This window comes from Tiliqua scincoides, chromosome 1, assembly GCF_035046505.1.
Source record: "Tiliqua scincoides isolate rTilSci1 chromosome 1, rTilSci1.hap2, whole genome shotgun sequence".
Taxonomy (NCBI): Eukaryota; Metazoa; Chordata; class Lepidosauria; order Squamata; family Scincidae; genus Tiliqua; species Tiliqua scincoides.
This window is the reverse complement of record NC_089821.1, coordinates 282,009,301-282,036,643: the sequence shown is the minus strand read 5'-3', so window position 1 is coordinate 282,036,643 and position 27,343 is coordinate 282,009,301. Positions and strand designations below refer to the sequence as shown.

The following is a 27,343-nucleotide window of genomic DNA, read 5'->3' as shown; positions in this document are numbered from 1 at the left end:
TTTTTTGCCAAACAAAATTTATTAATAGAAACATGTTACAAGACAATCCCATTTCAAAAATATTTTCCACTCGGTAACCAACCCATCTATGTACAGCTGCAGAAATGGCCCACAGGACTGGGGTAGGGCCAGGTTGGCTGACTTTGCTGTGAATCGGCCTTTTCAAGAGACTCCAAAGACAGCCTTCCTGTATTGCTGGTTGAGTGGTGAGAGAGGGCTGGGTCTGTGTTTCTTGCAGTCTGCCTGTTTGCTGCTTTGTGCAGAGAAGGTGGCTTGTATTTCCTTGGGAGAGAAGAGAGACAGCAGGAAGCAGAGCCACAGGCAGCTTGGGAAAAGGGCAAAAGGGTCCATTTTCCATGAGGCCTACAGTGTCTTGTGCAGCTGGCTGCAAACAGAGTGTGGTGTGGGGCCCTGCTGTTTGGGGAGATGGTTCAGAGCCAGAACCAGTGGCTGCTGTGTCCCAAAGAGCAGCTTCGGCTTGAAAGGGCATGGGCAGTAGCGGGGTGATGGTAGGGTTGGCACTTCATCAGATGCCAGCAGAAAGGGTGTCTCCATAGGTCTCTCCCACACTGAGAGGTGAGTTGGAGTTGGTGTGTGCTTGGCATGCTGCGGGGTGGAGGCACCTGAGGAGCTGGAACAGGCCTGCCGCAGCTGCTGTACCCCCCCAGGCAAATCAGGCCTCAGTGCAGAAAGACAGGATCTTGTGGTAGGTGAGTTGGGGGGAGTCTGCTCGCCCTGGGAGATGCTGTAACAGAGAGATCTGACTCAGAGAACTTGTGGCCTCCAGTGGGGCTGTACTGCCCCAGAGCATCAAGGGGGAGGGTGGGTGCTGCCTACACCACGGTGAACACACTGCTGCTTCTTTCTCTGCCTACAGGGCAGGGGCTCAAGGGGGGAGCAGCGGCTGCAGAGGAGGGCTGCAGTAGCAGCTGGCTTTGCAGAATTTCCCCCTCCCCGTACCTCGTCCAGCAAAACCTTGGAAGAGTCGCACAGAAAAAGTGGCTCTTCCCTTTGACCTGTTACAGTCAGCTCTGGCACCTCCAGTGGGAACTCTGCAGAGAGAGGAGACACAGGTGAGATCTATCTCAGACCCCTGGGGATAGAGGTCAGGGCAACCTGAGCACCACACAGCAGGCACCACCTCCAGATCCTACCTGGCAAAGAGCTCTGTGCTGGCAGCTGTGATGGGGTGTATTTCCACACTCGGAGGGAGGAGTTGTCACTGCAGCTGCTAAGCTTGAGCAGGTGATGGGATTGAGCAGCTGCTCTCCTGCGGATGGGGATGCGGCTGGGCCGAGGCACCAACATCCCTAAGCTGTAGTGAGAGGTGAGAGGCTGCATGGCCCATGTGTAGGTACAAGGGAAGAGGGTGGCTGATCTCTAGTTTGCTCAAGAAAGTCCTTCCATGCTGCTAAGGGCACAGAAGGGAAGTCACATAGGAAGGGAAGTTCCTGTAGCAGTGACCACCCTCCCCCCCCCCCCCCCACATACTTGCACTTAGCATACAGCAATTACCCTGGGGTCTCTGGAAGCTTCTCTGTGTTCAGATGCCTTGAAAGATTCTGCACAGAGAAGAAAAAAATTGGTTGGAGTGCTAGGTGCAGACAAGAGACTTGGGTGTGCGCAGGCAGGGGATGAAGATCAGAAAAGACCTGCTGGATCAGGCCAAGGGCCCATCTAGTCCAACTTTCTGAATCTCAGTGGCCCACAAGATGCCTCAGGGAGCATTCAAGGCAAGGCATGTGAATCTTGCCACTCTCTTGTACCTGGCATTCAGAGAGAGGCTACATCTAAAACCTGGAGGATAGAGTCCTCATGTCTTGGAACCTGTGATGGACTTCTCCATGAATCTGCCCAATTCCCTTGGCAAGAAGTCTCGCAGATTATGATGGAGGCAAGAGGCTTTTTGGAGGGAAGGTAGCCCAGGATCACCTTACCTGCTGCTTGGTGGCCACAGGGAGCAAGTATCAGAGTGGCCGAACTTCAAGAGGGTCTTGTAATGTTTGGCAAGTGTGTGTGCCTCTCACTGAGGAGCAGTCCCGCAAGCAAGAGGAAGGGTTCCCCAAGCAGACTGCAGCCCCCTTTACCTGCAGCAATGCTAGACCAGAAGGTGGAGGGGGCTTTAGTTCCTCTCGGGGGTGCTCTGCCTCCTGCAGTCCACGACAGGCAGCAGCTACAGCACTGGCCTTGGCAGCCACAAGTAGACCATTGCAGCCAGGTCCTGCATGACCAATAAGATGGGGAGAGGATTAGTGTCCTTGGAGGAGGCAAGGGCGAATGCAACCTCAGCAGCAGGAGCTCCAAATTCTGATGGACAAGATCTGGTGTGCAATAGCAGAGACGGCTGGGGCCAGGTCAAAGGAGCCTTCCTCCTCGGACCTGGCTTGCCTTATCTGGGGGGGGGGGGAGATGAATTGCCAGGCAGGTCCAAAAAGAAGAGCGAGCATTTGCTATCTTAGGGGAATGACAATGCACCCAGAGAAAAGGCCAGTGAGACTGTATGCCTAGCTGAAGTATCTGCACCTGGTCTCAGGTAGAACCAACTGATGGCTCTCCAGAGCTTGGCTAGGGCACAGAGCAGCCTATAATCAGGAAAGGGGAAGCGGCAGAGGGCAGCTCCTCGTGCACCTAGTCAGGAACGGCAGCTGTTGCTGCTACTGGCTCAGTACAGCTTTCCCTGCTCCTGAAGCCAGCACAATATGTCATTTAACAAAATAGCCAAAGGATTCAACAAAGACTAATTTGTTATCGAAGTTCATTCTTGGAGCCAGTTACCTGAATTGCCAGTTCCTAGAACAAGAGGAAGAAGCATGAAGCTTCAGTAGATTGTGTTCTGGTTATGCTGATACAAAGAGACTGAGACTCTCCGGGCATCTAATTTAATGACCAGGTATTTCAGGCACTGAAAAGCCTTCCTGTACAATGTGGTCTGCAGGCACAACCTACTAAGCTGTAGCAGTGGGATGTTCTGTATTGAATTGCAGTGCAAACTTGGCTGCTCTTTGGCTATCCAAGTGAGGGGCAATTCTGAATCAGCCTGGCAGGCAAATGGCAGGAAAGGGACCACATTATTTGCCCTCACCTGCTCCAGGGACCCACTTGCCTCTGGTTTCTTGAAGGTGCTGGTACAGCACCTTGGCCTTGGGGCCAAGGGCAGGACAAAACACCAACCTGTTATGTTGAGAGTGGCTGTGAGGGAGCAGGGGCCCAGACTAGGAGGGAGCTGGAGGCGGGTGGCTGTTCTTGTGGAGGGAGGAAGAGGTGGTGGTGCCTGGATGCTGCTCACAGCTGCTCGCAGCAAAGGCTGGTGCTGTTGGCGCCTCTTCTCCTGGACACAAGGCTCTGGGCGAAGAGAAGGGACAAGCAGAAGGCCAGTTCAGAAGCCGTCACTCAAAGGCCAGTGGTCATTCCCCTGTCCCCTTCTGTGCTTCTAGCCACTCCTGCATATTGACTCACATGTTTTAGGAGGCTCTAGGATGTTCTAGGTCTAAGGTGCTCTAGGTTAGAGTTAGGGCCCACAACCATACGGCCCCATTATAACTGGATTCTCCCAGCATGCTAATTGGGCTCTCTCATATTTTGAAGTTATTAACAAGATTTGCACATTGTTCCTGAACAATGATTGAGATGGAGCCAGGCTCACATCCAGAGACAAGGAGTTCTAGCACATGGGTGCCACCACAGAGAAGGTCCTCTGTTGATCCTGAGGAGTAGGCAACTCACATTGGGAATGTGATTCCTCAGCTATGTGGGTTCCAAGCTACTCAGAGCACAAATGCCAAAACCAGCACCCTGAATGGCAGCCAGAAGCAGGAAGCCAGAAACAGGACCAGTAAAGCCAATGCCATAGAGGAGCTTTGGGTCAGGCAACCACTTTTCAGCAGCTTTCTGCACTTGCTGAAGGTTCTGAATGGACTCAAACAAGCCCCATGCAAAGTGCATTTGAGTAGGGCAAACAACTTATCTGCTTCACAGACAGCTACTGTTAAGTTTGACTGGTTTAGGAAGGGCATGGCTGACACTGTACTGCATCACAGCTGACATCTGGGCACCTATGTACAAGACTGGGTCTAGCAGTGTTCCCAAAGTGTAAAGCTGCTCCTTTAAGGAGAGTGCTACCTCATCCAGAACAGGCTACAAATCTATCTTGTCCAAATTTAATTTCAACTTGTTTGCTCTTCTCCAGCCCATTATGGACTTGAGTCAGTGGTTTAGAACTTCCACAGCCGCCCCAGAACCAGATGGAATGGAGATACAGAACTGGATATAATCTGGTGACAGCCTATCCCAAACCACTTGATGACCTCCCCCAGTAGTTTCATATAGATGATGAATGTAACGGGGGACACCAAAGGCCATGGCATCAAGCAGGAGTCTCCCAGTACCACTTTCTACCCTTTGGGAAACCAGAGTTGATGGTATCAAAAGCCACTGAGAGGTCCAGCAGAACTGACAGGGGAACATTCCCCCTGCCCAGTTCCCAGTGTGAATCATCAACTAGGGCAACAAAGACCATTTCTCAGGGCAGAAGTCAAACTGAAATCGGCCCACACAGTCTCATCTAGGAACTCCCACCCCACCCCCAGTAGAGCCCCTTACCCAAAAACAGGAGGTTAGAGTCTCACGGATAAATATCCAGAATGATGGAGCCAAAGGAAGGTGTACTCAGGAGAAGCCAGATGACTATCTTTAAGGCAGCTTGGAACCACATCCTTGCTGTCAGTAGGCCACCAAGGACCAGCAGCCATGGTAGGCAGGAAAGAGGTGGGCAATGGGGAGTTTGCACTACCAGGAATTCAACCCACATCCTCAGGCTGCACAATTTGAAAAGACTCTTATATCCTCCTCTCTTCTCCAGGATAAACGTATCAAGTTCCCTCAACCTTTCCTTACAGAATTACACACTGGGTAAAGAAAAATGTCCTTTGTTTTGACTCTCCTGTCATTTAATTTCAGTGGGTGTCTCTAGGGTCTTGTGCAAGGGGGAAAAGAGCTTCCCTCTATCCGTCCCATGCACAATTTCATGTCTCAGTCACATTCCCCCTCAGGCATCTTCTTGACTGAAGAGCCCCAAACATTTTCCTCATAAGGTAGGTGCTGCAGCCCACTAATTGTTTTGTTTGCTAGTTTCAGCACCTTTTTCAGTATCCTTTTTGAGATGTTGTGATCAGCACTGTATGTAATACTCCAGATGTGGCCTTACCATGAATTTGTACAATAGCACAATAATATTGGCTGTTTTATTCTCAATTGCTTTTTTAACCATCCAGAGCATGGAATTGGCCTTCTTCACAGCCACTGCACACTGGGACACTTTTCATCAAGTTTCCATCAGCACCCCAAGATCTCTCTCCTGATCCATCACAGATAGCTCAGAACTTGTGTAAATGTGAAGTTTTGGTTTCTTGCCCCAACGTGCATTACCTTACACCAGGGGTCTCCAAACTCCGGCCCGGGGGCCAAATGTGGCCCACGGCAAGCCTCTATCCAGCCCACAACCAGCCTCTGATCCCCTGAGAGCCTCTGGCCCAGTTGACCAAACAACAACAACAGTATTTATATACCACTTTTCAACAAAAAGTTCACAAAGCGGTTTACAGAGAATATCTAATGGCTCCCTGTCCCAAAAGGGCTCACAATCTAAAAAGATGCAACACCAGCAGACAGCCACTAGAAAAGACACCAGAGTTGTGCTTATGGGGTGGGGGAATGGGGGTCCAATTAAGTGTGTGCTTTATTTCTTGGGCTGTGTTTGTGCTTGAAGAAGTCCTGGACATTTGAGCATTTGCCATTCCTTTATTCACTCATCTAAGTTTCATCTCTAATTATTTAAATTTTAGATTTGATTTTTTCCCCGGCCCTCGACACTGTGCCAGATATTTGATGCAGCCCTTTGGTTGAAAAGTTTAGAGACCCCTGCCCTACACTTACACTGAAGCGCATCTGCCATTTTCTTGCCCACCAACCAGGCTACACAAGTCCCTGAAACCAGGGCTCTCTCTCAGTTCAGGACATGTGGGATAAGGCTTCTGGCTGACAAGAGAGGCACCTTCCACAAACACTTGGGCTCTGCGGCACAGGTTTTTTATTTCATGACACAGATGTGAAGTGACAATGTTCTTCAAGGCTGCCACTTTCGGCAATGGATCCACTCCCAGATCCACCGGATTGGCACCAGTAGGGTCCAGCCAGCAGCCAGCTTACCTCTCATGAGTGCCAGTACCCTCGAGGCACCCTTCTGAGGGCTCAGGCTCAGGCCCACGGAGTGAGAGCAGCTGAAGGTGAAGCTGGGTGAGGTCTTGAGCTGGGGGGAGGCAGCTTGCTGGCTGTTGCTGCTCCCACTGCTGAAGCTCCTGGTCCGGCAAAGGGAGTTCTCTGAGCTGGAGGCCGAGAGCCCACTGAGATGAGATGGGAAGGGAATGTTAAGGTCTGGGGCAGCCGTTATGCAAGTGCACGAACACTATGTTCTTCAAATGAGCAGTCTGAACTTATGGCCTCCCAAACTCAACCTTACAACCTCCTCCTTTCTGGGAACACCTTTGGCACAACCTCTTTGTCCCCATATGCATGTATGGCTTATGTGCTGATCAACCCAATAAACTTGTCCCCATATGCAAAACAAATATTCTTGCCCCTCTAGCCCAGCCACTATCTCCCTTCCCTAACTTTGTCATCTATCCCTCTATCAAAGTTAGGTTATCAGCTCCTCAGATATGGGACCTGTTCTCTTGTCACTGCTCTGTAAAATGCTCATATCCCCACCATCTCTTAACAGCAGAGAAAATATCAAGATTCTCACTTGCAGTTCAGCATAGCTGACTACTGGATCAGAGAATTTGTGGACTAGGATGCTAGACATTAGAAGGGAAATCACACAGGGCCTCACCAGTTTTAAAGCAACCACACACAAGGAACTAGCATGAGAATAGAACAGTAGCTCTTTCTGGGCTCCTCCAGACTGGAACACTGAGGACAGGGTAGAAGGACACACAGGCACCCTCAAACCCAGGGTGAACCAGTAAGGATCCCCTGCCAGGGTCATTCTGTCCACCCAGATTCTCTTGCCTGTACCTGGAACTTAAGGCTCTCCAAGATGCTTTATATCCCTCCCCCTGCTGCCCCAGAGGGGCTTGCCTCAGAGTTGAACAGTTGCTTTCAGTGCTATGGGCCTGCTCTGGGACCTGAACAGCCAGACTAAGAAACCCTCTCCAAAAAACAAGAATCCAATTGCTGGCCAACCTGCTGGTAGGTCATAGGAGGCCCCTGGGTGCTCAGGGTGTGCCAAGTAAGGGGGCTAGCCACACCTGCTATATGCCAAAACAAGAGCTGTGAGTCACCCAGAGGAACCAAAAGGCCCAACTATTTAATGAGACTGTTGCTGTGTCACGAGGTCTTGTGAGAAGCAACTGTGGGTTTCTCTGCAGTAAGAGCCCCACCACATATCTGCCCCATTTGCATTCCCAACTCAGCCCAAACCAAGCCAGCTGACCCCACACCCAGCCCAGTCTCTTACTTGATGCCTTTGGGAGGAGTTTTGGCACCTCTCCTCCGGGAGTGACCCGCCACGCCCCGCAAGCTGCGCACATGTTTCAGCATCCAGGCTCGCAGGTTGCTAAGGCAACTGTGTTCAGAGAGGATGATCCGAGGCCAGGGGTTGCATTCTGCCATGTCGAGTGCCGCAATTGCCAGGGCCCTTCCAACCTGTGCACAGAGAGAAGTCAGCAGACTCCGTGTGTCGCATGTCCACCAAAGGGCAGACTTCTGATGTGAAACAGGGCCTCTGTAGTCAGTGAAAGGCCCTGCACTCTGGCAGCAGCTAGTCCTGTCTCTTCAGTGACTCTTTTTGAGGTCCCCATGCAGTCAGCCAGTTTCTGTACCTGTTCCTTGTTTATTTGGGAGAAAACAGAAAGCCTGCCTATAACGCAACAAGGCCAGACCTCAACCAGTCTGCCACACACATTCAGCAGCCATGTATGCCCCCATTTCCTTTTGCAACTGCACATGCACACACTTCTGCCCTTTTGTAAGTAACATACAAGTGGAAAAACGGAGAGGGGCAACAGCTTGATGTGCTGGTCAGGGACGTCTGGCAAACCTGGTGTGGCTACTGCAGACAGCACCTCAGCCAGCAGGATCTGCAGACAGGAAATGTTTTGAGCTTCCCAAGGTTTATGAAGTCTACTGAGCCAAAGATGTGCCTGAATTAGAGGTTGCTGACGTTCTGTCCAAAAACATCACTTGGGAGAAGCCAAGGCAAGGGAGCTTCTTGGGAATGGAGTCACACAGCCTGCCATGTGTTCTGGAGCTTCCTCTCTGCTCCTGGGAGCAGCATAACTTCCTGGCCCTTGCCTTCAACACCCTCCACAGCCTCAACCCTCCTCACCTCACATTTCACTCCTGCATGGCATTCCCTCGGCTTCACCACCCTCAGCTGACAAAAGATCTCCTGCTCCCTCCATCACTTCTGTCTTGCTGTCACTTATGCCTGGGGAACTCCCTCCAACCAGGTCATCACCTGTGGGATGCTTCCTCTTCCACTTGCTTCAGATCCATCCTCCAAACACACCTTTTCCACAAAGTCCTTGGCACTGCTCTCTCATCCTTTTATCTGACTGCAACCAAGCTCAAGGTCACATACCTAGAACAATCGCACATTCCTTCCTCCCCCTCCTGTCGTCTTCAGTGTGTCTGTTTCTACACTACGATTCCTTTGGGGCAGGGCCTGCCTCCTCTCCTATTGCAAAGCAGCATATACTCTTCTACTATACCAATTTTAAGAGCTTCTCTGCAGGTCCAGGCAGCCCCATGACTTGAAAGATATTCCATAGGTATACAATTTGGACTGGCCCTCCCCTTGAAGTTTCTCTCAGTCTTGTTCAGCCTATGCAGCAGAGGCTGTGGCCCCCAACCATCCTAAGGAAGGTGCAATTCATGTGCTTCTCAAGAAGAGCAGTATACCAGTCAGTCAGGTGGCCAAAACAGAATAGGTTGGGCACAAAGACAGTCCCGGCAGCATCCCTAGTGATGATCTGGTCAAGATCTGCCAGCCAAGGATCCTTGCAGGGTCTGTGGTGGAAAGATCTACCATAGGAGCATTGAGTATCATCATCCTGCCAACCCAGGGCTGATCAGAGACCCCTGCTCCACAGCCCTGCTCACTGGGCATTTGGGGTGGGGGGAAGAGTCAACAAGAGAAACAAAGGTACAAACAAGGGAGTGAGTGGCTACCCTCTGCTCTGATAGTGCTCAAAGCAGGATCGCTTAGCTGCTCAGGGAAGCTTTCCTGGGCCCAAGCAACAGCATCAGAGGCTGCAGCCAGGGCAATTCCTGCCACTTTTTGCCCAGTGGCACTCAAGCACAGCCAGCTCACAATGGGCCAAGGGGGCACCAATACCTGCTCAAACAGCTCCACCGTGTACTTGGAGGGGAATGCTGGGAGTGGCGGAGGGGTCGCCCGCCCGTCGTCATGACAGGCTGCCGGAATGCTGTTCACAGATCGCCCAGTGTTGTAATTGCACTCCAGGGTGTAGCTGGGGAAAGAGAGGCAAAGGCTGAGCTGTCAGGCCAGCGCCATCGATGCCAGGAAGGAGGCTTCCCCAAGGATCAGGTCACAGGAGGGGGAACAAGTTGAGTCCTTGGCTGAGAGGAGGAGTATGCTCTTCCCAGGCTGGACAAAGAAACATCAGCAATGTCCAAGGTGGCCATTCTATCCAGTGCTATTTGGTCTGCAGTCAGGATGGACAAGGCTGGGCATGACATGTCCTGGCCAGCTACATCCCGTCACCCCAAACCAACAACAGTGCATGTGCACAGATACGGACAAAGACACACACAAACAGGTAGACTGATTTAGCAGAACTTATTTGTAGTTCACAATTTTTCAGGGTTTGAGCCACCTCCAGATTCTATCAGAATCCTCTACTGAGCCACTCTCCAGCCTCTCCTGAAAAACCAACCAGAGGCAGGGGATTCTAACTCTTTGTGGATACTGTTTCATAGTCAAGGTTAAGGCTCTTCTTGCTCTCTAGCCTCAACCTCACTGTGGTGACTTCTGCCAGCTACCTCAGTTGAGTGGATTTTGCTTGTCTGCAACAGCACCATACAAGCATAGAATGCACTTGAAAAGGAGGTGTCAGCCTCTGCAGAATCTCCCACTTGTTTCACTTACATACACCTTAAGTAGCAAAGGGGGGGGGACAGTCTTCATCCCTCCATATGGCTACCAAAAGCAGAACTATACAAACACTACATAAAAGCGCTTATTGTGCACAACACATTCAGATTTCAGAATCTGGGCTATCTTAGCCTTGAATCCTGTGAGCAGATACAACTGTCTTCAAAGCTGCCTTATGGTACCAAGGCCACATCAAGGCTGTGGAGGGAGGGGCAGTTACAGAAGGACTCTCGGTTGGAAACAGAGTCAGGATCCCATCTGGGCACATACCTGTGAATGATGCCCAAGGCCTTGTAGATGGCCACCCGCCCGCTGCCCTCCTTGGATTGTCCATCTCGCTTGTCTTTGGCGTACATGTTCTTCTCTGAGAAGTTGCAGCCCGTGAAATCAAAGTGAGCCGAGTTCAAGGAGATGAGCTTAGGGAACAGCATATTATCAACCTGCAAGATCAACCAGAGAGGTGGAGGTGGGAAGAAATATTTCAATGCATTGCAGAAGCAGGCAGTATTACCTCTGTCCAGACTCAGTCGGTGACAAAGCACCAACTCAGGGGGCCAGCTGAAGACATCAATGCTAGCAAAGCCCTGGCCTGTGACATGCACTTTCAACTGATTCTGGGATGGCTGAAAGTCCTTACAGGTGCAGAAAATACCTCCAAAATAGTAAGCCAGGGGCTCACAGCAAGGATGGGCAGTAATCATCTCCAGCTAAGCCCAACTTCAGTTAAACTGCTGGATGGCCAACTCCAATCTGTCCAGTGCGCAATTGCGGTTCATGATAGTGACAGCTCTCCAAGATGCTGCACGTGCGCACACCTGGAATCCTGCACATTAACCCCTGGAAATGTGGCTACAGAACAAGGGAAGAGATGGAAGCAGCAGACAAAGTGATGGGAAGACGGCTTGGGGGGCAGCTCAGCTGACTAGCCAGGAAAGCTTTGTGAGTCTACTCAAGATCAACCAGCATGCACCATCAGGCAAACTACCGAAGAGGAAAGCCCAGCAACAACAACCTGAGAGACAGCCTGTCTCACAGTCACTGGCAAAGATGGAGTTCATCCAGCAGGGCTCGTCTCCACTGTCTGTTGGTTCTCCATGTGCCTGGCACTGCTGGCTAGTGCTGAGGTAGGGCATATCACACCACTAGCCCAAGTTCCCCTGTGCAGACCAGAAGGAGCAACTGCTTGGCCAGGCATGGCCTGTGGGAATGCCATGCAGGGTCCAGCTTGCCTGAGCAGCTAAGAAGGCTTTGCCCCTCACCTGGCTGTTCTCATCTGTGATGTTGTTTCCATACATGAAGCAGCCACGCTTGGAAGCATGGCCATGCAGATCGACATAGTAGGCCAGGCCGCTCTGGTGAGGTGGGATGGCTTCGGGGGCAGGTGGGGGGCTCTTTCCACTCTCACAGTGCTCAGAGGGCAGCTCTTCTGAAAAGATGAAGGTATCCTGGCCCTGGCTCCCTGGTGCCTCTGAGGGATCAGGATCCTGAGGTGGGGGAATGCAGGCCTCTCTGGAACAGTTGCGGAGATTGTTGGCTTTTTCCAGCTCAGAAAGGGAGGCCTCCTCGCTGGGGAGGCAGTTGTTCATGGAACGTTGATTGGCAGCTTTTGTGCCAAGGGGGCAAACGTGTGTCCGCCAGTCAGGGGAGCCAGGCTGGACACGGCTGTGGACATGGTGGTAGAGCACAACAGCCTTGGCCCCATACACAGCAGGGTGCAGCTCCGCATCAGGGTTCAAATACTGGCGGTTCAGGTTAACTCCATGGGCATCTGTCCTGTGGGAAGGAGAACAAGCAATGGGGGTGAGCCAGGCTGGGCAGATATCTTCCCTCCTGGACACTAGGAGCAACTCTTTGCTCACAGGTCAGTCAGGTACACCAAGCAAACTGGCATGGCCTGCTCTGGAGGTGGCTACCTCTGCTCAGTCAGCAGTGCCAGGCCCTGCATTATGTGGAAGCCTGAGAAGGTGCCACATCTGTCCAAATAAGGGTCTCGGTTGTGCTAGGATGTGTGGCTGATTACTGGAGAGCTACCCCAAATCACAGCCTATTGTTCGCTGACTCCAGTCCCTGGAGTGGCTTCCTATAAGCATGTCAAAGACCAAGCCCTCAGAGTTGTTCACTGTGGCCCAAGGATGAGAGCAAGCACTGAGAGATTAACCAAATGGGGTTTCAAGAGGAGCTCATTGAACTGGGAAGGCCTTCCCTGCTAGGGAGCCTCTCAGTGTCACTGGGCTCTGGCATCCCAGCACCAAGCACTAGCCTGGGACAAAGGCTCCCAATAACCTGGGCCTGGAGCCAGAGGTGTTCCCTCACCCTGCCCCACTACATTTGGGTCAGATTTGCCCTCCAGCCGCACTCACCGGTAGTGGCCCCGCATCACCCCATCCGGGTTCAGCATGGGGATGAGTTTAAAGACAAACATGCGCCTCAGCATCTGGGCCCGGGGATCGTTCTCCCTCAAGATGAACTCCAGGAAGCCATTGAACACAAAGCTGGATGGTGTCTCTCCAGGGTGCACTCTGCTGCTGAGAAAGAATACCTGTGGGGGGGGGGGAGAGAGAATACTAGTGTCCTGCTCTAGCACCAGACTCTGGGAGATGCTGCATAGCAACTATACCAGGACTCCTGCTCTGCATCCTCCTGTGCAGCTTCCCCAAATGGTTGCCAAGCCATTCCAAATGCTCTTTTGTAGCTCACTACCACCAAGACCCAAGGAATCTCAGCACACAGAGGGGTAAAGACCCATCTCTCTCAGAAGGGAATCTGAAGAGCTGACTCAAACAGAGGTGACAAGAGATGACATTCCAGGGCATATTGACACATTATCAATATGCTGATGACACCCAGCTCTATCTCTCCTTTCCTCCAGACTCCAGGGTGGCGGCTGAGGGCCTGGAGCGCTGTCTGGAAGCAGTGCGGATCTGGATGGGGGCTAATAAGCTGAAATTAAATCCAGATAAGACAGAGGCTCTCCTGGTTCGGAAATCCTCGATGAAGGTACTGGACTATCGGCTTGCTCTGAATGGGGTTGCACTCCCTCTGAAGGAGCAGGTCCGCAGCTTGGGGGTCCACCTGGATTCGCAGCTGCTCCTGGATTCCCAGGTGGCGGCTGTGGCTAGGGGGGGCCTTCGCTCAGCTTCGGCTGGTGCGCCAGCTGCGGCCGTACTTGGATCGTGCAGACCTGGCCACGGTGATCCATGCCACGGTGACATCGAGGTTAGATTATTGTAACGCGCTTTATGTGGGGCTGCCCCTGAAGACGGTTCGGAAACTGCAATTAGTGCAGAATGCGGCGGCCCATGTGGTCACTGGAGCTAGGTGGTTTGACTCTGTCAGACCGCTTCTCCGGGGGCTGCATTGGCTGCCCATTCGTTTCCGGGCCCAATTCAAGGTGCTGGTTTTGACCTTTAAAGCCCTATACTGCTCTGGGCCAGGGTATCTCAGAAATCGCCTACTCCCGTACAATCCGGCTTGTCCTCTTAGGTCATCAGAGAAGGCCTTTTTACAAGTGCCGCCACCTAAGGAGGTACGTGGGGCGGCGGCAAGAAATAGGGCCTTCTCAGTAGTGGCACCAACATTATGGAATTCCCTTCCCCTTGACTTGAGAATGGCTCCCTCTCTTGAGACTTTTCGGCGAGGCCTGAAGACATTTTTGTTTAAAGAAGCCTTCTGAGTGCATGGCCTTTTTAAACATCTTTTCTGTATCTTTTTAGTATTTTTACAGGCCTGATTCCTCTGATTTGCTACGCTTTGCTCTTTTTATCTGACTTTTTATCTGACTATGGTTTTTATGGGTATATGTTAATGTGTTTTTAATATGTTTTTATTTGTGGTTAAATTATGTTTTTAATCTGTTTTTAATATGTTGTGAGCCGCCCTGGGTCCCTTTGGGGAGAAGGGCGGCATATAAATAAAGTTTAATAATAATAATAATAATTACAAACTGACACTTTACTGGCTAATTAACCTGGGTGTTCACCCAAGAGTCTTCGAAAACTCTAAATTGAAATTCTGAATCTTGTAACACACACAGTTTAAAAAATCAGTGTCACACTGACTGCTTTCCAGAGCTCTGATGCTGAAAGTTATTTAAAAAATATAGACCAACAAACCATCTGTCCTCGGCAAACTGGTGGAAAGCAGTATTAAAGGTAACATACTGAGAGTATAGAATACTGTTCCCAACCCATGCTCGAGACCCTGAGAAGTAGTCCACAAGGTCTCAGTGGGAAAAAAGATTGCCTTCTATCATTTCCAGTATCTTGTTGGGTGAGCACTCCCACAGGGACCACCAGAAAGAGCAGAGCCCACCTGCAGCTGCCACTAGCACTGAGGTGTTGGCTTTGATTGGTCTCCACTCTCTCTGGTGGTCCGTGGGGAACAGACCATCCGCAGATGGCCCTTCTAGTGTCTTATCGACTGAATGCTCCCTCACAGACCACCAAAGACAGCGGAGAACGGACCACCCACAACCAGCAACAAAATCAGCAAACCACAAATCTTCTCTATAAATAATAAATTTCTAGCGAAATTAATAAATCTTCTCTAATTATTACAAATTTATTTTTTGTGTGCAGGATGTGGGGGGTGAAGGGGTTGCATGTGGTCCACAACTATTCTGATTCTTGCATCAGTGGTCCGTGGGCTCTTGAAGGTTGGGAACCACTGAAGAATAATAAGTCTTGCTAAAGAAGGATCAGTAATACTCAGCACTCATACAGCACTTGCTGTTCAAAGTGTTAGGCCCCGAGGCCACCCCAGAACTTGGGTCAATGGTATTTGCACTTCTTTAACTCAGGCAGTTGTATTTGCTTGTATTTGTTGTATTTGCTTTGCATATCGGCAGCCACAAAAACTAAGAACATGAAGGGAACACACATTGACTTAATAAGGGTATGTGCTGTGAACAGCTGACTTTACCTTCCACATTACAGTGGCTATAGACTTGTGGCTGCTCCCAGAGATGGCCACAGCCATTCCTTCTCAAGTGAACTTGCAAACTAGGCCAGCAGCCTCCCAAGAAAGGCACATCATTCCCCTACTGGAGCAGCGCATGAACTCACTCTCTTTCCCACAAAGCAATGTGGTCGGGGTGTATTCTTATCAGGGAACAGCTTCTCCAGCCGGGGCTCCCGCTCTTCCTGCATGCCATGGCATGACGTGATGGTGAGCAGGTCCACGCGGAGTCTATCCAGGGAGTCACACAGCAGTTCCCGATGATAATAGATGGTATCCAGTGAGCTGGAAACAGAGAGAAAGGCAAACCCCATCCATATAGGTCCACATCTCCTCAAAAGTACCACCCTTCAGCTCTGCCCAAGTAGCAGCAACACCCCAAAAGTGGTATTCAGTCTCCCAAACCAGCAGAGAATGCCCACAGGGGAAGGAGCCTCCAGTGGACTCTCTCTTTCTCACCCACCTCAGGGTCCCAAGGCAGGTGCTTCAGTGACAATTTGCTTTCCCCATTGCTGCCTCTTCAGTTTCCATGACCCAACTCCCACTCCAGCATCCAATTGAGGACCATAACCTCCAAGACTACAGAATTCTTGCCCACCCCCTGCCCTCTACAAGGTATCAGGATAAATAACTTCCTGACAGACTTCCTGATGGGGAATAGCTCCTGGATCCAGGTTGCAGAAGCCAAGGTCCAGAGAGAAGGTGTTGGGGGTGGGTGAAAGGCACCACTAGCAGGGAGCAAGAGCAGGAGAAACTACTTGGACCAGAGCTGCCTCTCCCCAGAGCATAATGAGCTGCACTTGTAGTGGAAAAGCTCCCCGTGTGCCCCAATTCAGCCTAGTACACGTCCTGGCTGTTGGCTACCTCCCCCTCGGAGGGATTGCCTGGATCAAGCAAGGTATGCAAAGCAATCACTTACGGCGTATCCCTGGCTGGGGCCTCCTCTTTTCTCCCTTTTGCGCGTCCTCCTCTAGGGCACTTTCTTGTTCTGTGGGCGGTGGTCCGCAGCTTCCCCTCAGCCTTTCTAGATTCTGCGCCTGCCCTCCGACTAATTGTGCTACAACGTTGGACACTAGTTTAGATGGGCAAGGGGGGCAGAATTTGGCTAAGTTGATCTTTCTCAACTTCTCCAGGCCATGCCCCCAGCCCAACCCAGCCTTCTTGCCTCCCCCAACCCAAAGCAAGAAATGCAAGCCCAAGGATCACTGCACCCCCCTTCAGAGAGGGCAGCCCTCGGTAATTCGTCAGATGGAGGGAAACAATGCCTGTGGGAGGGTTGGCAAAGTAGCTGCCAGTTCCTGGCTGCACCAAGTTGTGAGCCTTGCCAGCTGGCATGCCTAGAAAGGGTTTTGCAGGCTTGGCACTAGTTTGGAAGTGGTCACTGCGGGCAGCAAGACAGACTAGCAAGAACAGCCGGCCTGATTCGGACTAAGCAACTCTTCCATTGCACAGTACCTGACCCATTAAAAGAACATGTATAGGTATGCACCATTCATGAAGGACAAAACTATTCTCCATGAGATCCACTGGCACACCAGAAGGCAGGAAACTCCTGAATGCCAGAGGGCATGGGGAAGAGCCACCATCTTCACGCCTGGTCATTTCTGGAGATCCAGAACTGTATTACCCACAAAGGTTATTTGTACCTGATAATGCCTGTAACACTGGCAAAGGAAGAAAAGCAGCTGACAGACTGATAAGGGCCTTGCTTTGCTTGGAAGGCTGCCACTTGCCTGAAGAGGTTTGCAGACTCCTCCGGATAGGAGCCCAACCATTTGAAAGCCTCCCGCTTGACACCCACACTTTCCCCCCATATACCCAATGGTGTGAATGGGGCCCAAAAATGGTAGAAGACTTGCTGTGCCCCAAACCACAGAGCGGCAGAGGAAAAGTGTTCCTCTGTCAAGGCCCAGGCAACATTGGTGCCAGAGGTCTGCAACAGGCTGGTTCTGACGTGATCCCAGAGCACTAGCACTTCTTGAGAGGGATCTACACTGCAGCTACTGCTGCCCACTGCACCTTTGCTGCTGTGTTCCTTTAGAGTTAGCAGGAGCCCCACTTCTCAGTGGGCTGGGTCACTCAAACACACACGTCCTTGCAGGCTCTCTCTCCCTCTGTCTCAGACACACACACACACACACACACACACACACACACTTTTGCTACTGAGACTGTGCTGACCCTTCCTGCTCATGCCCACCAGAGCCACTGTGATAAGCGAAGCAGGGGTGTCACGCTGCACGGTGCTATGCTTCTCCCTTTGATCCTTTGGAGCCAATCCCCACTTCTTTCTGGAATCCCCCAGCCTGCAATGGGGCCTCAGAACTTTAAGGTGAGAAGTCCCTGTCTCTCTGGGAAGAATAAAGTTGGGGACTGAAGACCACGGCCAGAGGGGTGCAACCAAAGGGCTCAGGGCTTGAAGTACTAAGGCATGTAGGACAGTCAGAGACTGTGGTTGGAAGGGGTGTGGGGGCCTCTCGCTCCCCACCCATGTCCAGTGCAACAAACCTGGAGCAGAACCTGGAGTCCCAAGCCCAACCTTCAACTCTCTCTCTCTCTCACTCTCTCACTCAATGAACTATGCATTTCACAATGCCTGGGTCCGACATCACTCAAGCTTGATGGAAAGGCCAAGCCCATCACAACCACCCCTGCCCACCACCACCAGGGGAGCCTCCAGGTTTACACTGGGCATAGGCTGGACAGCTGCAATGTCCTCCATCTGACTCCCAGGGTCACTTCTTTGCTTCTTCTGTTATCTGACAACCTCTTGCTTTCTCTAACATGGACGTGTGGTGTGCAAGAGGCTAGTATACCCATGTGAGTGATGCTGGGTGCATGCCAGGGAACCCAGAACTGCAATGTGACTTAGAGCCGGACTGATAGCAGGAGGCCTCTGACCCACAGGCTGCAAGAAGGCCCACAATTTTTACTTGACAGTGCAATTGTGCATACAGACCCCTGCTCGAGGATGCTGGCTTGGGAGAAGCCTGGCTAGCTTTCCTTTCTTTGGGGAAAACCCCATGAGTGAGCACACCTTGTGTATACAACACATTTGAGCCTGTGAACAAAACCACACCCTGGAAGCTTCCAGACTTATACAAAGTTGTTGCTGACACAACAGTTGTCCCCAACCCTAGCCACCCTCACCAACTCCATGGCTAAACTCAACCAAAGACTCCATGCCAACTGAGCCACTGGCCCCCTGAGCCAGCTGCCACACCCTTGGTAAGCAGGCAAAAAAGCAGCGGTACCCATTTGGGGCTGGGACTGAGCAAGCCAGGGCCACTCAGTCACAGAAGAGGGTTCCCTGGTGCATTCACCCCTCAAAAGATTCCATAGGTCTATGGCTAAAAAAGGTATAAAAGCTGGGTCTCAGAACCCCACATGTCTTTGTTCTGCCTTCCTCTTTTTGCTGCCTTGCTGTTGACACTTTTGTTGGTTGACATGCAGGTGCTGTATGAAACATTTCCCATTCTAGCCACTACCCAAAAACCACTGTGCCAGATCAGTACAGTGAATAGGTAACCAACCACTCCCTTCTCTTTCCAGTTTTTCCCCTTTATCTGGTGCACTACTGATGCACTATACTCAGGAAGGCACCCTTCCTGAGTGTTAGGCCACTGTGCCAGCATGCACTGGACAGCTATCCTTTTGTGGGCCACCTTGCAACACCCTCCTTCTCCTGGGGAAGCAGCTTCAGCTCCTGCCCTGCTCCCCTCCCTACATAGCCTAGTCCCTGAAGTTGCTCTTCAAGCCCTTTCTGCCTTTTGTGCCCTGCTTTCAACCAAGGAGCTTGCTCAGCCTTGGCAATCCAGCAGACACAGACAGACAGGACCCAACCCCATCCAACTTTCCAGCACTGAGGCAGCCACAATACTGCACCAAGGTAAGGGAACAATTCCCTTACCTTGAGGAGGCCTCTGTGACTGCCTCCCCCAACACAGAATGCAGTGCACACCCTCTGGCACAAAAAGACATCCCTCTCCAACAAGCAAGTCTAGACAGGAGAATCACAGCTGTGACTGCCCACCAGTCTTCACTGAAAGGGCACTCCAGCATGATCATGGTACCAGATCATGGATATGCTCTAGAAACAATGAGCTGTAGAGAGCAAGGCATTTGGGTCTCAAGGTACTAATGTCATTGCAAGAGATGAGCACCCTGGAGCTTCTAATGTACCTAGGCATTCTCAATACTGAAGGGCCACTTGGACTCAGCCTTTGGTAAGGGGGGCGGGGGGGGGGCTGGCTCTCACCTGATAGGAGAGAAATGTCTGCATTCAGCAAAACGGGCATCCAGCTGTGCCAGCATGTCCTGACACTCCGAGTAAGAGAAGGGGTAGCAGAAGGCAAAGTAGGTGGTGGCACCACGGCAGTCCAGGAAGCGGTGCACAAAGGAGAGGACAAACTGGGTATCCACCATCTGGATAAGAGAGAGGAGAGGCACAGTAGGCACTGAGTGGCCACGACCCAGGCATGGTCACTGCCTCTGGCTGGAGTTTGCAAGAGGCACCAGCAGACCACTTAGCTGCCATCTGGGTTGAGAAGTCCTTGCTCCCTGCCAGGCTCACAGTTTGCCTCCAGACCTCCAGTTGGACTCCCCTTTGCTGCATGCATACAACAAGTTTTCAGGCTCTTTATGACCCCAGGGGCTATCTGCTATCAAATTCTTTCTTACTGGCTAGATCTTCTTTCACAAACCCATTCAAGGGGGCAGGGCTGGAGAAGTGCTATAGATACTCAGAACTCTGTGGCTGGCACCACAGAGTATCAGATGGTAAAACCACCTATGTAGAAAGCACCTTTTGTACCTCTCTGCCCCCAGACAGCTGCGAGCGGAATTGCAAATTCAGAGCAAATCCCCCAAGGCTGGCACATGACCCAAGTGGGCTTTGCCCCACAAGGGCAAAGTCCAGGGAAGCAGATGGTGGCACACAGAATAAAGGGCAGGTTACCTGCTGCTCTCAATGCCAGCAAAAGGTTCTCTTTGAAAAGGAAGCTACATATTAGCAGTCCCCCAAGCCAAGAGAACCATTTGCTCTCCTCCATTACCATAGGAAGAAGAAGCCCAGCGGGGCACCATCTGTGTTGTCAGGCAGATGGAAGAATCTCCCAGGCATGTCATTGTCACTGAGCAGAATAGCCTAGAACTCAACCAATTCCAGGCTATTCTACTGGAACAGAAGTTCGCAGATTCTTCAGGGAGTCAAGCAGGCAAAGGAGACCGAGTTCTAACCCTCAGTACCATGAAAGAGGGAGTTCTCATAGGGGAGCTTCAGGGGGTGACCAACTCTGGGAGTCAGGTCTGCTGGTTTCTCCCTACCACTTACTGGATCCTGCCAGCCATGCTCCTGCCTTTTCTTACCATGCGCAGTCTAAGATGCCTTGGCTCATCCAAGTCCATATTCCACCAACTTTAAGAACCCCACCACACATTCCACCACACTTAAGAAAGTCAAGTCCCTCCCTGTCACAGATGTTTCCAGAGGCAGCATACCAAGTGCAGGCAAGCCCAAACCTCAATGCACCAATCTAGCATCCTCCACCGAGGTGCTCACCACATGGATACCTCAAAGGCAGGCCGTTCACGGATGCGCTCCCAGCGGGGCCTGGCAGGCACAGTCTTGACCAGTGGGGCCATCCCCTGTGAGTAGAGCTTGGTCTGCTTGTTCATGTTCACGATGTGGATCTTGATCGTCTTACATGGTACTCCCCCTCTTACACTAAAGTAAAACCAGGATCTGGGGAAGGGAAGGAAGCAGATGGGGAAGACAGAGAAGGGGGATTACACAGGATGGCAGTCAACAATCAGCCTCTGCTTCCCAAGCTCCTGGAGACATCACCACCTCCATCACCCTGCAACTGCCCAGAGGACCATGCAAAGAATAGTGTAGAATACCATTTGCTTGCCGCCCCCCCCCCACATAGCCCTGTAGGGGACCCTCTGAAAAGTCTCACTCTGAAAACAAACTGCTGTGCCCCACAGAGGAGTTGCCAGCAAGGTCTGCATAGCTCAGGACAAGGCAGCAACAGGGTGCAACAAACCAAAGAACCCAGGTCAGCCACAACAGGCTGAGACTAGACTCTCTCATCAATGGGATAAGCCTAAAAGTAGTAGCAATCTCTTGCAAAGAGACCACAAGCCTGCAGCCCCATAGAATCAGCCCCGTAGAATCAGCCACAGAGGCAGTTTGAAGGAACAGCCCTGGAGGTTGTCCATCATAAATAGCCTCAGAAGAGACCATGTCATGTTGCCAGCCTCCATGAAGGAAGCAAGATAGGAGGGCTGGGCTCCCTGTCCCCTTGAAACCCACTGCACCTGTTCCCATTCTCATATTCTGTGTCTCCGCAGTCTGGCTTGGTCCACACGTTAAATTCATAGTCTGCAACGGGGAGGGAGCTGCCAAATACAGCAGAGGCAACAGAGGTGGTGCTGCTGCCACCAGCATTTGCAGAGTCATCGCCATCCTGGTGCTCCACTTTCTCCACGTGAGCCAAATTCCCAGAATCAAACCTGGAGCTGAATATGAGGCCACCACAGCGTATCTCCATCGTAACCTCTCTGGCAGCAGAGTGGTTTCATCCTCCCCTCTGCAGCGAGTTGCTCCAGGGGGTTCTAAGGAGGAGAAGGGAATAATCATATAACTGCACTCACAATTCCTCATTGCCATGTAGAAAGGAAACACAATTTCCCAACCATGCATATTGAAGGAGGGTGGCCAAAACAAAAGGCAGTAGTAGTGCAAGAGTCACATTTTGGTCTCACAAATCCTAGCACCCATCCCTGCCTCTGCAAAGTATCTTCCTGGAACACTCCAGCTGCTGCAAAACAAGGCAGCCAAAGCATGAAATATGATACACAACCTAGAAAAAACACAATGCTTCAGCACCACTAAGCTCTGAAGTATAAAGTAGGAACCTGAAGGTTTTACATGATGTCAGAATGTGCAGAAAAGCAAAAACATAGCCCTGATCTTAACCTGATGAACTATACCAGGCTCACACAAGCAATCTGCTGGGCCACAGATCCACATTGTCATGAAAGGTCTACATTAAGGACATCGTTCAAGACAATGAATCTCAGTGCTGAAACATACAGGGAAAATCTTCTGAAAGAAGTGGGGCAATCCACAATGCCCCATTATGAGGCTTCAGGGTTCAGGCAGAATCAAACTGGAAGGCCTACAGTGATACTTTTTTTTTTTAAGAGGCACCAGAATCTCCAGCAAGTGCACAAAATGGTGGTAGTTATCTGGACAGTGCCAAAGAGCTGCTGAAACAAGTCAGGGAGCTTGGCTTTCATTCTTACCTGATGTGTTGCTTTTGTACACTTGAGGTGGTGCTGGGACATGCCAGGTAAGTAAGGCCAGCCCAAGACCTCCTCACGCCTGAGGTGGCATGCCAAATGCTTCCTCTTACCTGATGATAGGTCAGCCTCTGTTCCTCCTACTCTCTAATGCACTAGCTCAGGGCCACTCGAATGCCAGCCCAGGGGCCGCATCTAGGGTTTGGATGCCCAGTGAGCTTTCCGTTCTGCCTCTGCACGGCTCCTCTTCTGGGTAGATTTGGGCACCAGGATGCTCCAGGCAGTCATGTCTGTCCAGATGTCCTGTTACATAGCCTTCTGGGACACCAGGCAATAGACGCAACTGCTTAGAGCGTCCTGGTGCTCAGTTCTACCCAGAAGAGGAGCTGTGTGGAGGCAGGATGAAAAGCTGCAGTCTGAAGGGGGGCTGCATTTTCATTGGACAGCAGTCCCGACTTTGGGCACTGCTGCTCTAGCTCAGCATTCTCCTCCACCACATTTTCTCTTCCCCTCTGCCCCTTCTTCCTTTTCCAACCCAGAGAGGAGGAGGAGGAGGAGCAGTGGAGGCAAGTGGGCAGACAGAGATGGGCACCACTTACCAATCTGCTGAGGCCATCACTTCAGTTGGCCTCATGGATGGGCTGGCCCTGCAAGGAACTCTTGTTAACTTTCAGTCAAGAAACGCAGACTGAGAGGAGACATGATTAAGCCATAAACAATTACTCATGGGATTAACAGATTGGAGAGAGAGAAGTTCTTTTCTGTCTTGCAGAACACCAGACCCAGGAACATTCACTCAAATTGAATGATGGGAGAATTAGAATGGACAAAACAAAATATTTCTTTACCCAGAACGTAATTAATCTGTGTAACACTTGGCCACAGTAGGTGTTGATGGCATCTGGCCTAGATGTCTTGAAAAGGGGATTGGATAGATTGATGGAGGAAAAGTCCACCACAGGTTACAAGCCCTGATGACTGTATGCAACCACTGAGTTTTAGAGGTGGTCTATCTGAAAGTTAGATGCAAGGGAGTGGCAAAAGGATGTTGGTGTCTTGTTTTGTATGCTCTTTGTAGCTTCTAGTGGGCCACTGCGAGATACAGGAAGCTGAACTAGATGGGCCCTTGGCCTGATCCACATGTTCTTATAAGGAATCTTTCCCGCAGAAAAGCAATTTCCTGCCTTGCCTTGCTTCCCCCCCTGGAATCTGTTAAAGCTACTACATGGCCCACCTGGATTGGCTGTTCAAGGCCTTTACCACCTTTTCCTCACCTTGAACCAGGAGATTTCTGTGCCTTGGTGCTTAGCCCCACAATTTCAACACAAATGCTACAAGACCACTAAACCCCTCCTCTGTCTTCTGTGCCTTATGTGCAGCTGAAGTGACAGCATGCTTAGCGTTCTATGTGTTTCCCTCCTGGTGTGAGTTTTGTGTGTATGAATGCAAATCTAGAACTCCTTAGTCTTTTCCCACAGTTTAGAGGGAGACTCAAAGATCAGTTCTGGAAGTCCTTTTCAGGAAGATTTCCTTACCCATCAGTGCAGCTACTCAAACAACTGGAGACAACCAGAAGGGGCACTTTTTGATGACCTGCAGTACCAGATAGGTGGGTTCATCCATTGGGAGAGACAGCCTTGCACTAGTGACCGAAGAGCTTTTCCTTGCCTGCAGTTCTGATAGGCAACAATGTATCAAGTTTCAGCCATGGTCTTGTGCTGCAGCTGGTGCTCTTGTTTTGGTGCTCTCCTATGTCTTTCTCTTCCTCCCTGAACCTTCTTCTCATCCTCTCCCTTCCCACTACTGCACTATCAACCCTATGGTTTCTGTACATCGTTCTCCCTCTCCTTTCTCTCCTCTTCCATTTACATGAGTAAATGCCCACCTCTCCTTGTAAGGATTTCTTATATCTAGGAACTGCTGCCATTTAGGCAGCTGAAGAAGCAACTATATTGTATACACTGTTTTGCATTTTATTTTTTAAGCCTCTTTGCAGTATTTGTATTCTCACAAGAAAGGCTACCTATTGTTGAACTTTGAATCTCATCTCCTGCAGCTTTTTGTGCTGTTCCACTGAGCTATGCCACAAGTCACTGTACTTGGTCCCTGCACATTACACATCTCAAAAGCATGCTGGGAAACATTTGTAGCCAGAAGGCTCTAGCACTCTTTGTATAATGCCATTTGTGTCATACAGGATAGCCTTGGAGTCACAAGTGTCACTTGAGCCGAGGACTTGGAGGTTTTGATAACACAGTAAAAAACATTGAGTACGGCCCGTGTGTGTTTGCAAAACCCCTTTCCCTGAGAAGGGCTGGTCTTATCTTGAGGCCCACTCACCCATACCTAGGTACTGCCATGGCAGAGAAATAAGCACTGGGGTCCAACGGTCTGTCCAGGGGCTGTTGCTATTTATCTATGAATTAATGAATGAACTAGAGTCGGGGTATGCAGCAGGGACCCAAGCTTGTGGGTAACCCACATTATTCAGTATGAATAAACTCAAGGGACTGTGGAGAGCTCCAAAAGGGTCAGATAATATTTGAGGCATTTAGTCAACAGTCTGCCCAGTGCAGTCAACTGATACTGCACCCCTGACAGGTGATTGTTCAATTGGAATCTTTCCAAAGTGGGTGAATGGTCAACAAAACAGCAAATGTGATGAAACTGAGATATACCAAGTGATGCACAATGGGGCAAAATAATCCTAATTTCACACATATCAGTCAGTCAACACCACTTCAATTAAAACAATTAATAAACTCCAGTGTAGCCTGATTTTGGGCCCAATCCTATCCAACTTTTCAGCACCGGTGCAGCTGCAATGCATCCCCAACATAAGGGAAAAAATGTTCCCTTACCTTGAGGAGGCCTCTATGACTATCTACCTACCAAAAGATGCAGCGCATACCCCATCGGCAAAGCTGCAACGGCATTGGGAAATTTGATAGGTTTGGGCCCTGAGACTCAGAGGCTGCAACCAGATACATTCACCTGGGAATACTTACAGTAATTACAGTAAGTTGACAGATGAACTGAGTAGCCCAGCTGCAAGATGGGAATACGACTAACAGTGAGATAAATGTGAACTGCTTGGCAGTCTCAGGAAGTGCTATATCAATGGCAGGCAATGCCCACTCAGTACAAAAAAGCCACAAAAAAGGCAAATTCAATTCCAAAGCGTGAAAATAGACCTGCCAAGGCTGTGAAGACCTGATACAAACTTATGGTCCAGACATTCTTGAAATATGTGTGCAGAGCTAGCCAGCCCACTCCAAAAAAGAACAATACAGGATTCTGTTGCCTCTTTTAAAACAGCTTAGCTCAGGGGTGTCAAACTCATTTCATACATAAGGCCGAATAGCATTCATGATGCCTGCTGAGGGTCGAAAGTGATGTCATTAGGCAGGAAGTGATGTCATTAAACAGTTCATGACCAAAAATAAGCACTTTTTCTCACTTGAGAACTCATTAGCTGCAAAAGGCAGAAGAGAAAATATACAAATCTGGATGGATTATATTCAAGATACAGGAGAGCTCAATTTTCAAGTGGGCTGCACTTTCAGCAGTAACACCTCAGCACTGCTCAGCAGCTGAGAGCCTGAGGGCTGGATAAAAAGCTTCTGTGGGCCACATCCAGCCCCCAGGCCTTATGTTTGATCCCCCTGACTTAGATCATGCTCTTGCCCAGGAGACACCAACTCCCTGCTATGAGGGAGGGGGAAGGAAAAAAGAGTTTGTTTTTCTTTTAGTTTATGTTGTAACTGTATGCAAGACTTTGGATGGGAGATGCCTTTGGGGCCTCTCTTTGGAGGGCAAAAGGGAGGATAGAAATCTCCCCAAGAAATAATAATATTGGGCAAGAAAAAGTGCAGAAAAGAGCAACTAAATTGAAGAGGTAGCAGGAGCACCTTCCTTAAAGTGTCTGGGAGTTTTTCCTTCAGGAAAGGAGAGACAGTCACAGGATGGAGCCTTTGTACACAGAAGAGCAGGCGTTTTCTTCCTGCCTCCTAATAACCTGGGCTCATCCAAAGCATCAGGAGATTCAGGGCAAGCAAGAGCCCTTTCCAGGTGGAGGGGGAAACATGAACATGCCTGGCAGACGTGCGTCTCAGGTTGTTTTCGAATGACTCTGGTGGTGGGGAGGCTCTGCCTCACTCACCTTATGCCTCACATGGTGGCAGAGCTTTATGAAGGACTGGTGGGGAGGCTCTGCCTCACCCTCCTCCCCACGTTGCGCTCACAGGTGGCAGCGCTTTTCAAAGGACTCTGGTGGGTGGGGAGGCTCTGCCTCACCCACCTTGCGCCTCACAGGTGGCAGCGCTTTTCAAAGACTCCGGTGGGTGGGGAGGCAGGTGAGCCTCCCCACCCACCGCACGTCCCTGCTGGGGGAGGGTTAGGTGGTACAACTCCCTCGGGTGGGCGAGGATGGCTCAAAGACGCTCTTTCTCCGCGCACCGACGAGCGGCTTGAGCTGCTACAAGGCGGCGAAGGAGCCATGGGGGGCTGTCAAGGGGGCTGCTGAGGCGGGGAGGCCCCTTCCTGGTCCTGAGCCACTGGAGCGGCACTGAAGGCGAACAAGCAACGGAGGGAGCGACTGCTGCTTAAGGAGGCGCGGGCAGTGGCTCCAATGGGAGGGGCCGCGGAGGAGGAGGCGGCGGCCGCGAGTCCGTCAATGGAGCCTCCACGGAGAGGGGCAGTCTACCCCAGCGGGCACGCCTCCACCTCGCTTCTCTTTGGTGCCCTGGGGCGGGGGCGGCGACACCTTCCTCATTTGCATGCGGCCGCTCGCGAACACTCTCCGTCCTCCCGCCCGCGACCCACCTGCTCCCGTTGCTCCCGCCGCCAGGGGCTCCGGGCCAAGCCAGCCCTACCTTCGGCCCGCTACCAGGGCAACAACAAGGC

General features: G+C 51.0%; 1 protein-coding gene across 4 annotated transcripts; it reads right to left on the bottom strand.

Moving 5' to 3' along the window:
* Positions 1-27,343, bottom strand: AGBL5 (AGBL carboxypeptidase 5). 4 transcript variants are annotated; one of them, XM_066626773.1, is made up of 18 exons: positions 27,263-27,343; positions 21,452-21,748; positions 20,702-20,873; positions 19,389-19,555; positions 16,050-16,202; positions 15,238-15,415; positions 12,535-12,713; positions 11,434-11,947; positions 10,445-10,614; positions 9,395-9,530; positions 7,514-7,701; positions 6,205-6,398; positions 3,172-3,342; positions 2,088-2,221; positions 1,516-1,562; positions 1,155-1,315; positions 961-1,052; positions 1-745 (listed from the first exon to the last, which is right to left on the bottom strand). In XM_066626773.1, exons 2-18 carry the CDS (start codon positions 21,682-21,684, stop codon positions 674-676), a joined length of 2,961 nt encoding a protein of 986 aa, XP_066482870.1. In that variant the 5' UTR covers positions 21,685-21,748; positions 27,263-27,343; the 3' UTR covers positions 1-673. The 4 variants fall into 4 exon arrangements, with proteins under 4 accessions (XP_066482870.1, XP_066482871.1, XP_066482874.1 ...); XM_066626774.1 differs by having other exon boundaries at positions 16,050-16,187; XM_066626777.1 differs by having other exon boundaries at positions 21,647-21,748.

What these genes read in the sequence shown, in the direction of transcription:
- AGBL5 (XM_066626773.1), bottom strand. Translation starts at nt 21,684, where the DNA reads ATGGAGATACGCTGTGGTGGCCTCATATTCAGCTCCAGGTTTGATTCT. An exon ending in AGACATTTCTCTCCTATCAG is followed by an intron (nt 16,203 to 19,388) that starts GTGAGAGCCAGC and finishes CATCTAAACTAG; the next exon opens with TGTCCAACGTTGTAGCACAA. An exon ending in AAGCTTCCAGAGACCCCAGG is followed by an intron (nt 1,316 to 1,515) that starts GTAATTGCTGTA and finishes CTCTCACTACAG; the next exon opens with CTTAGGGATGTTGGTGCCTC.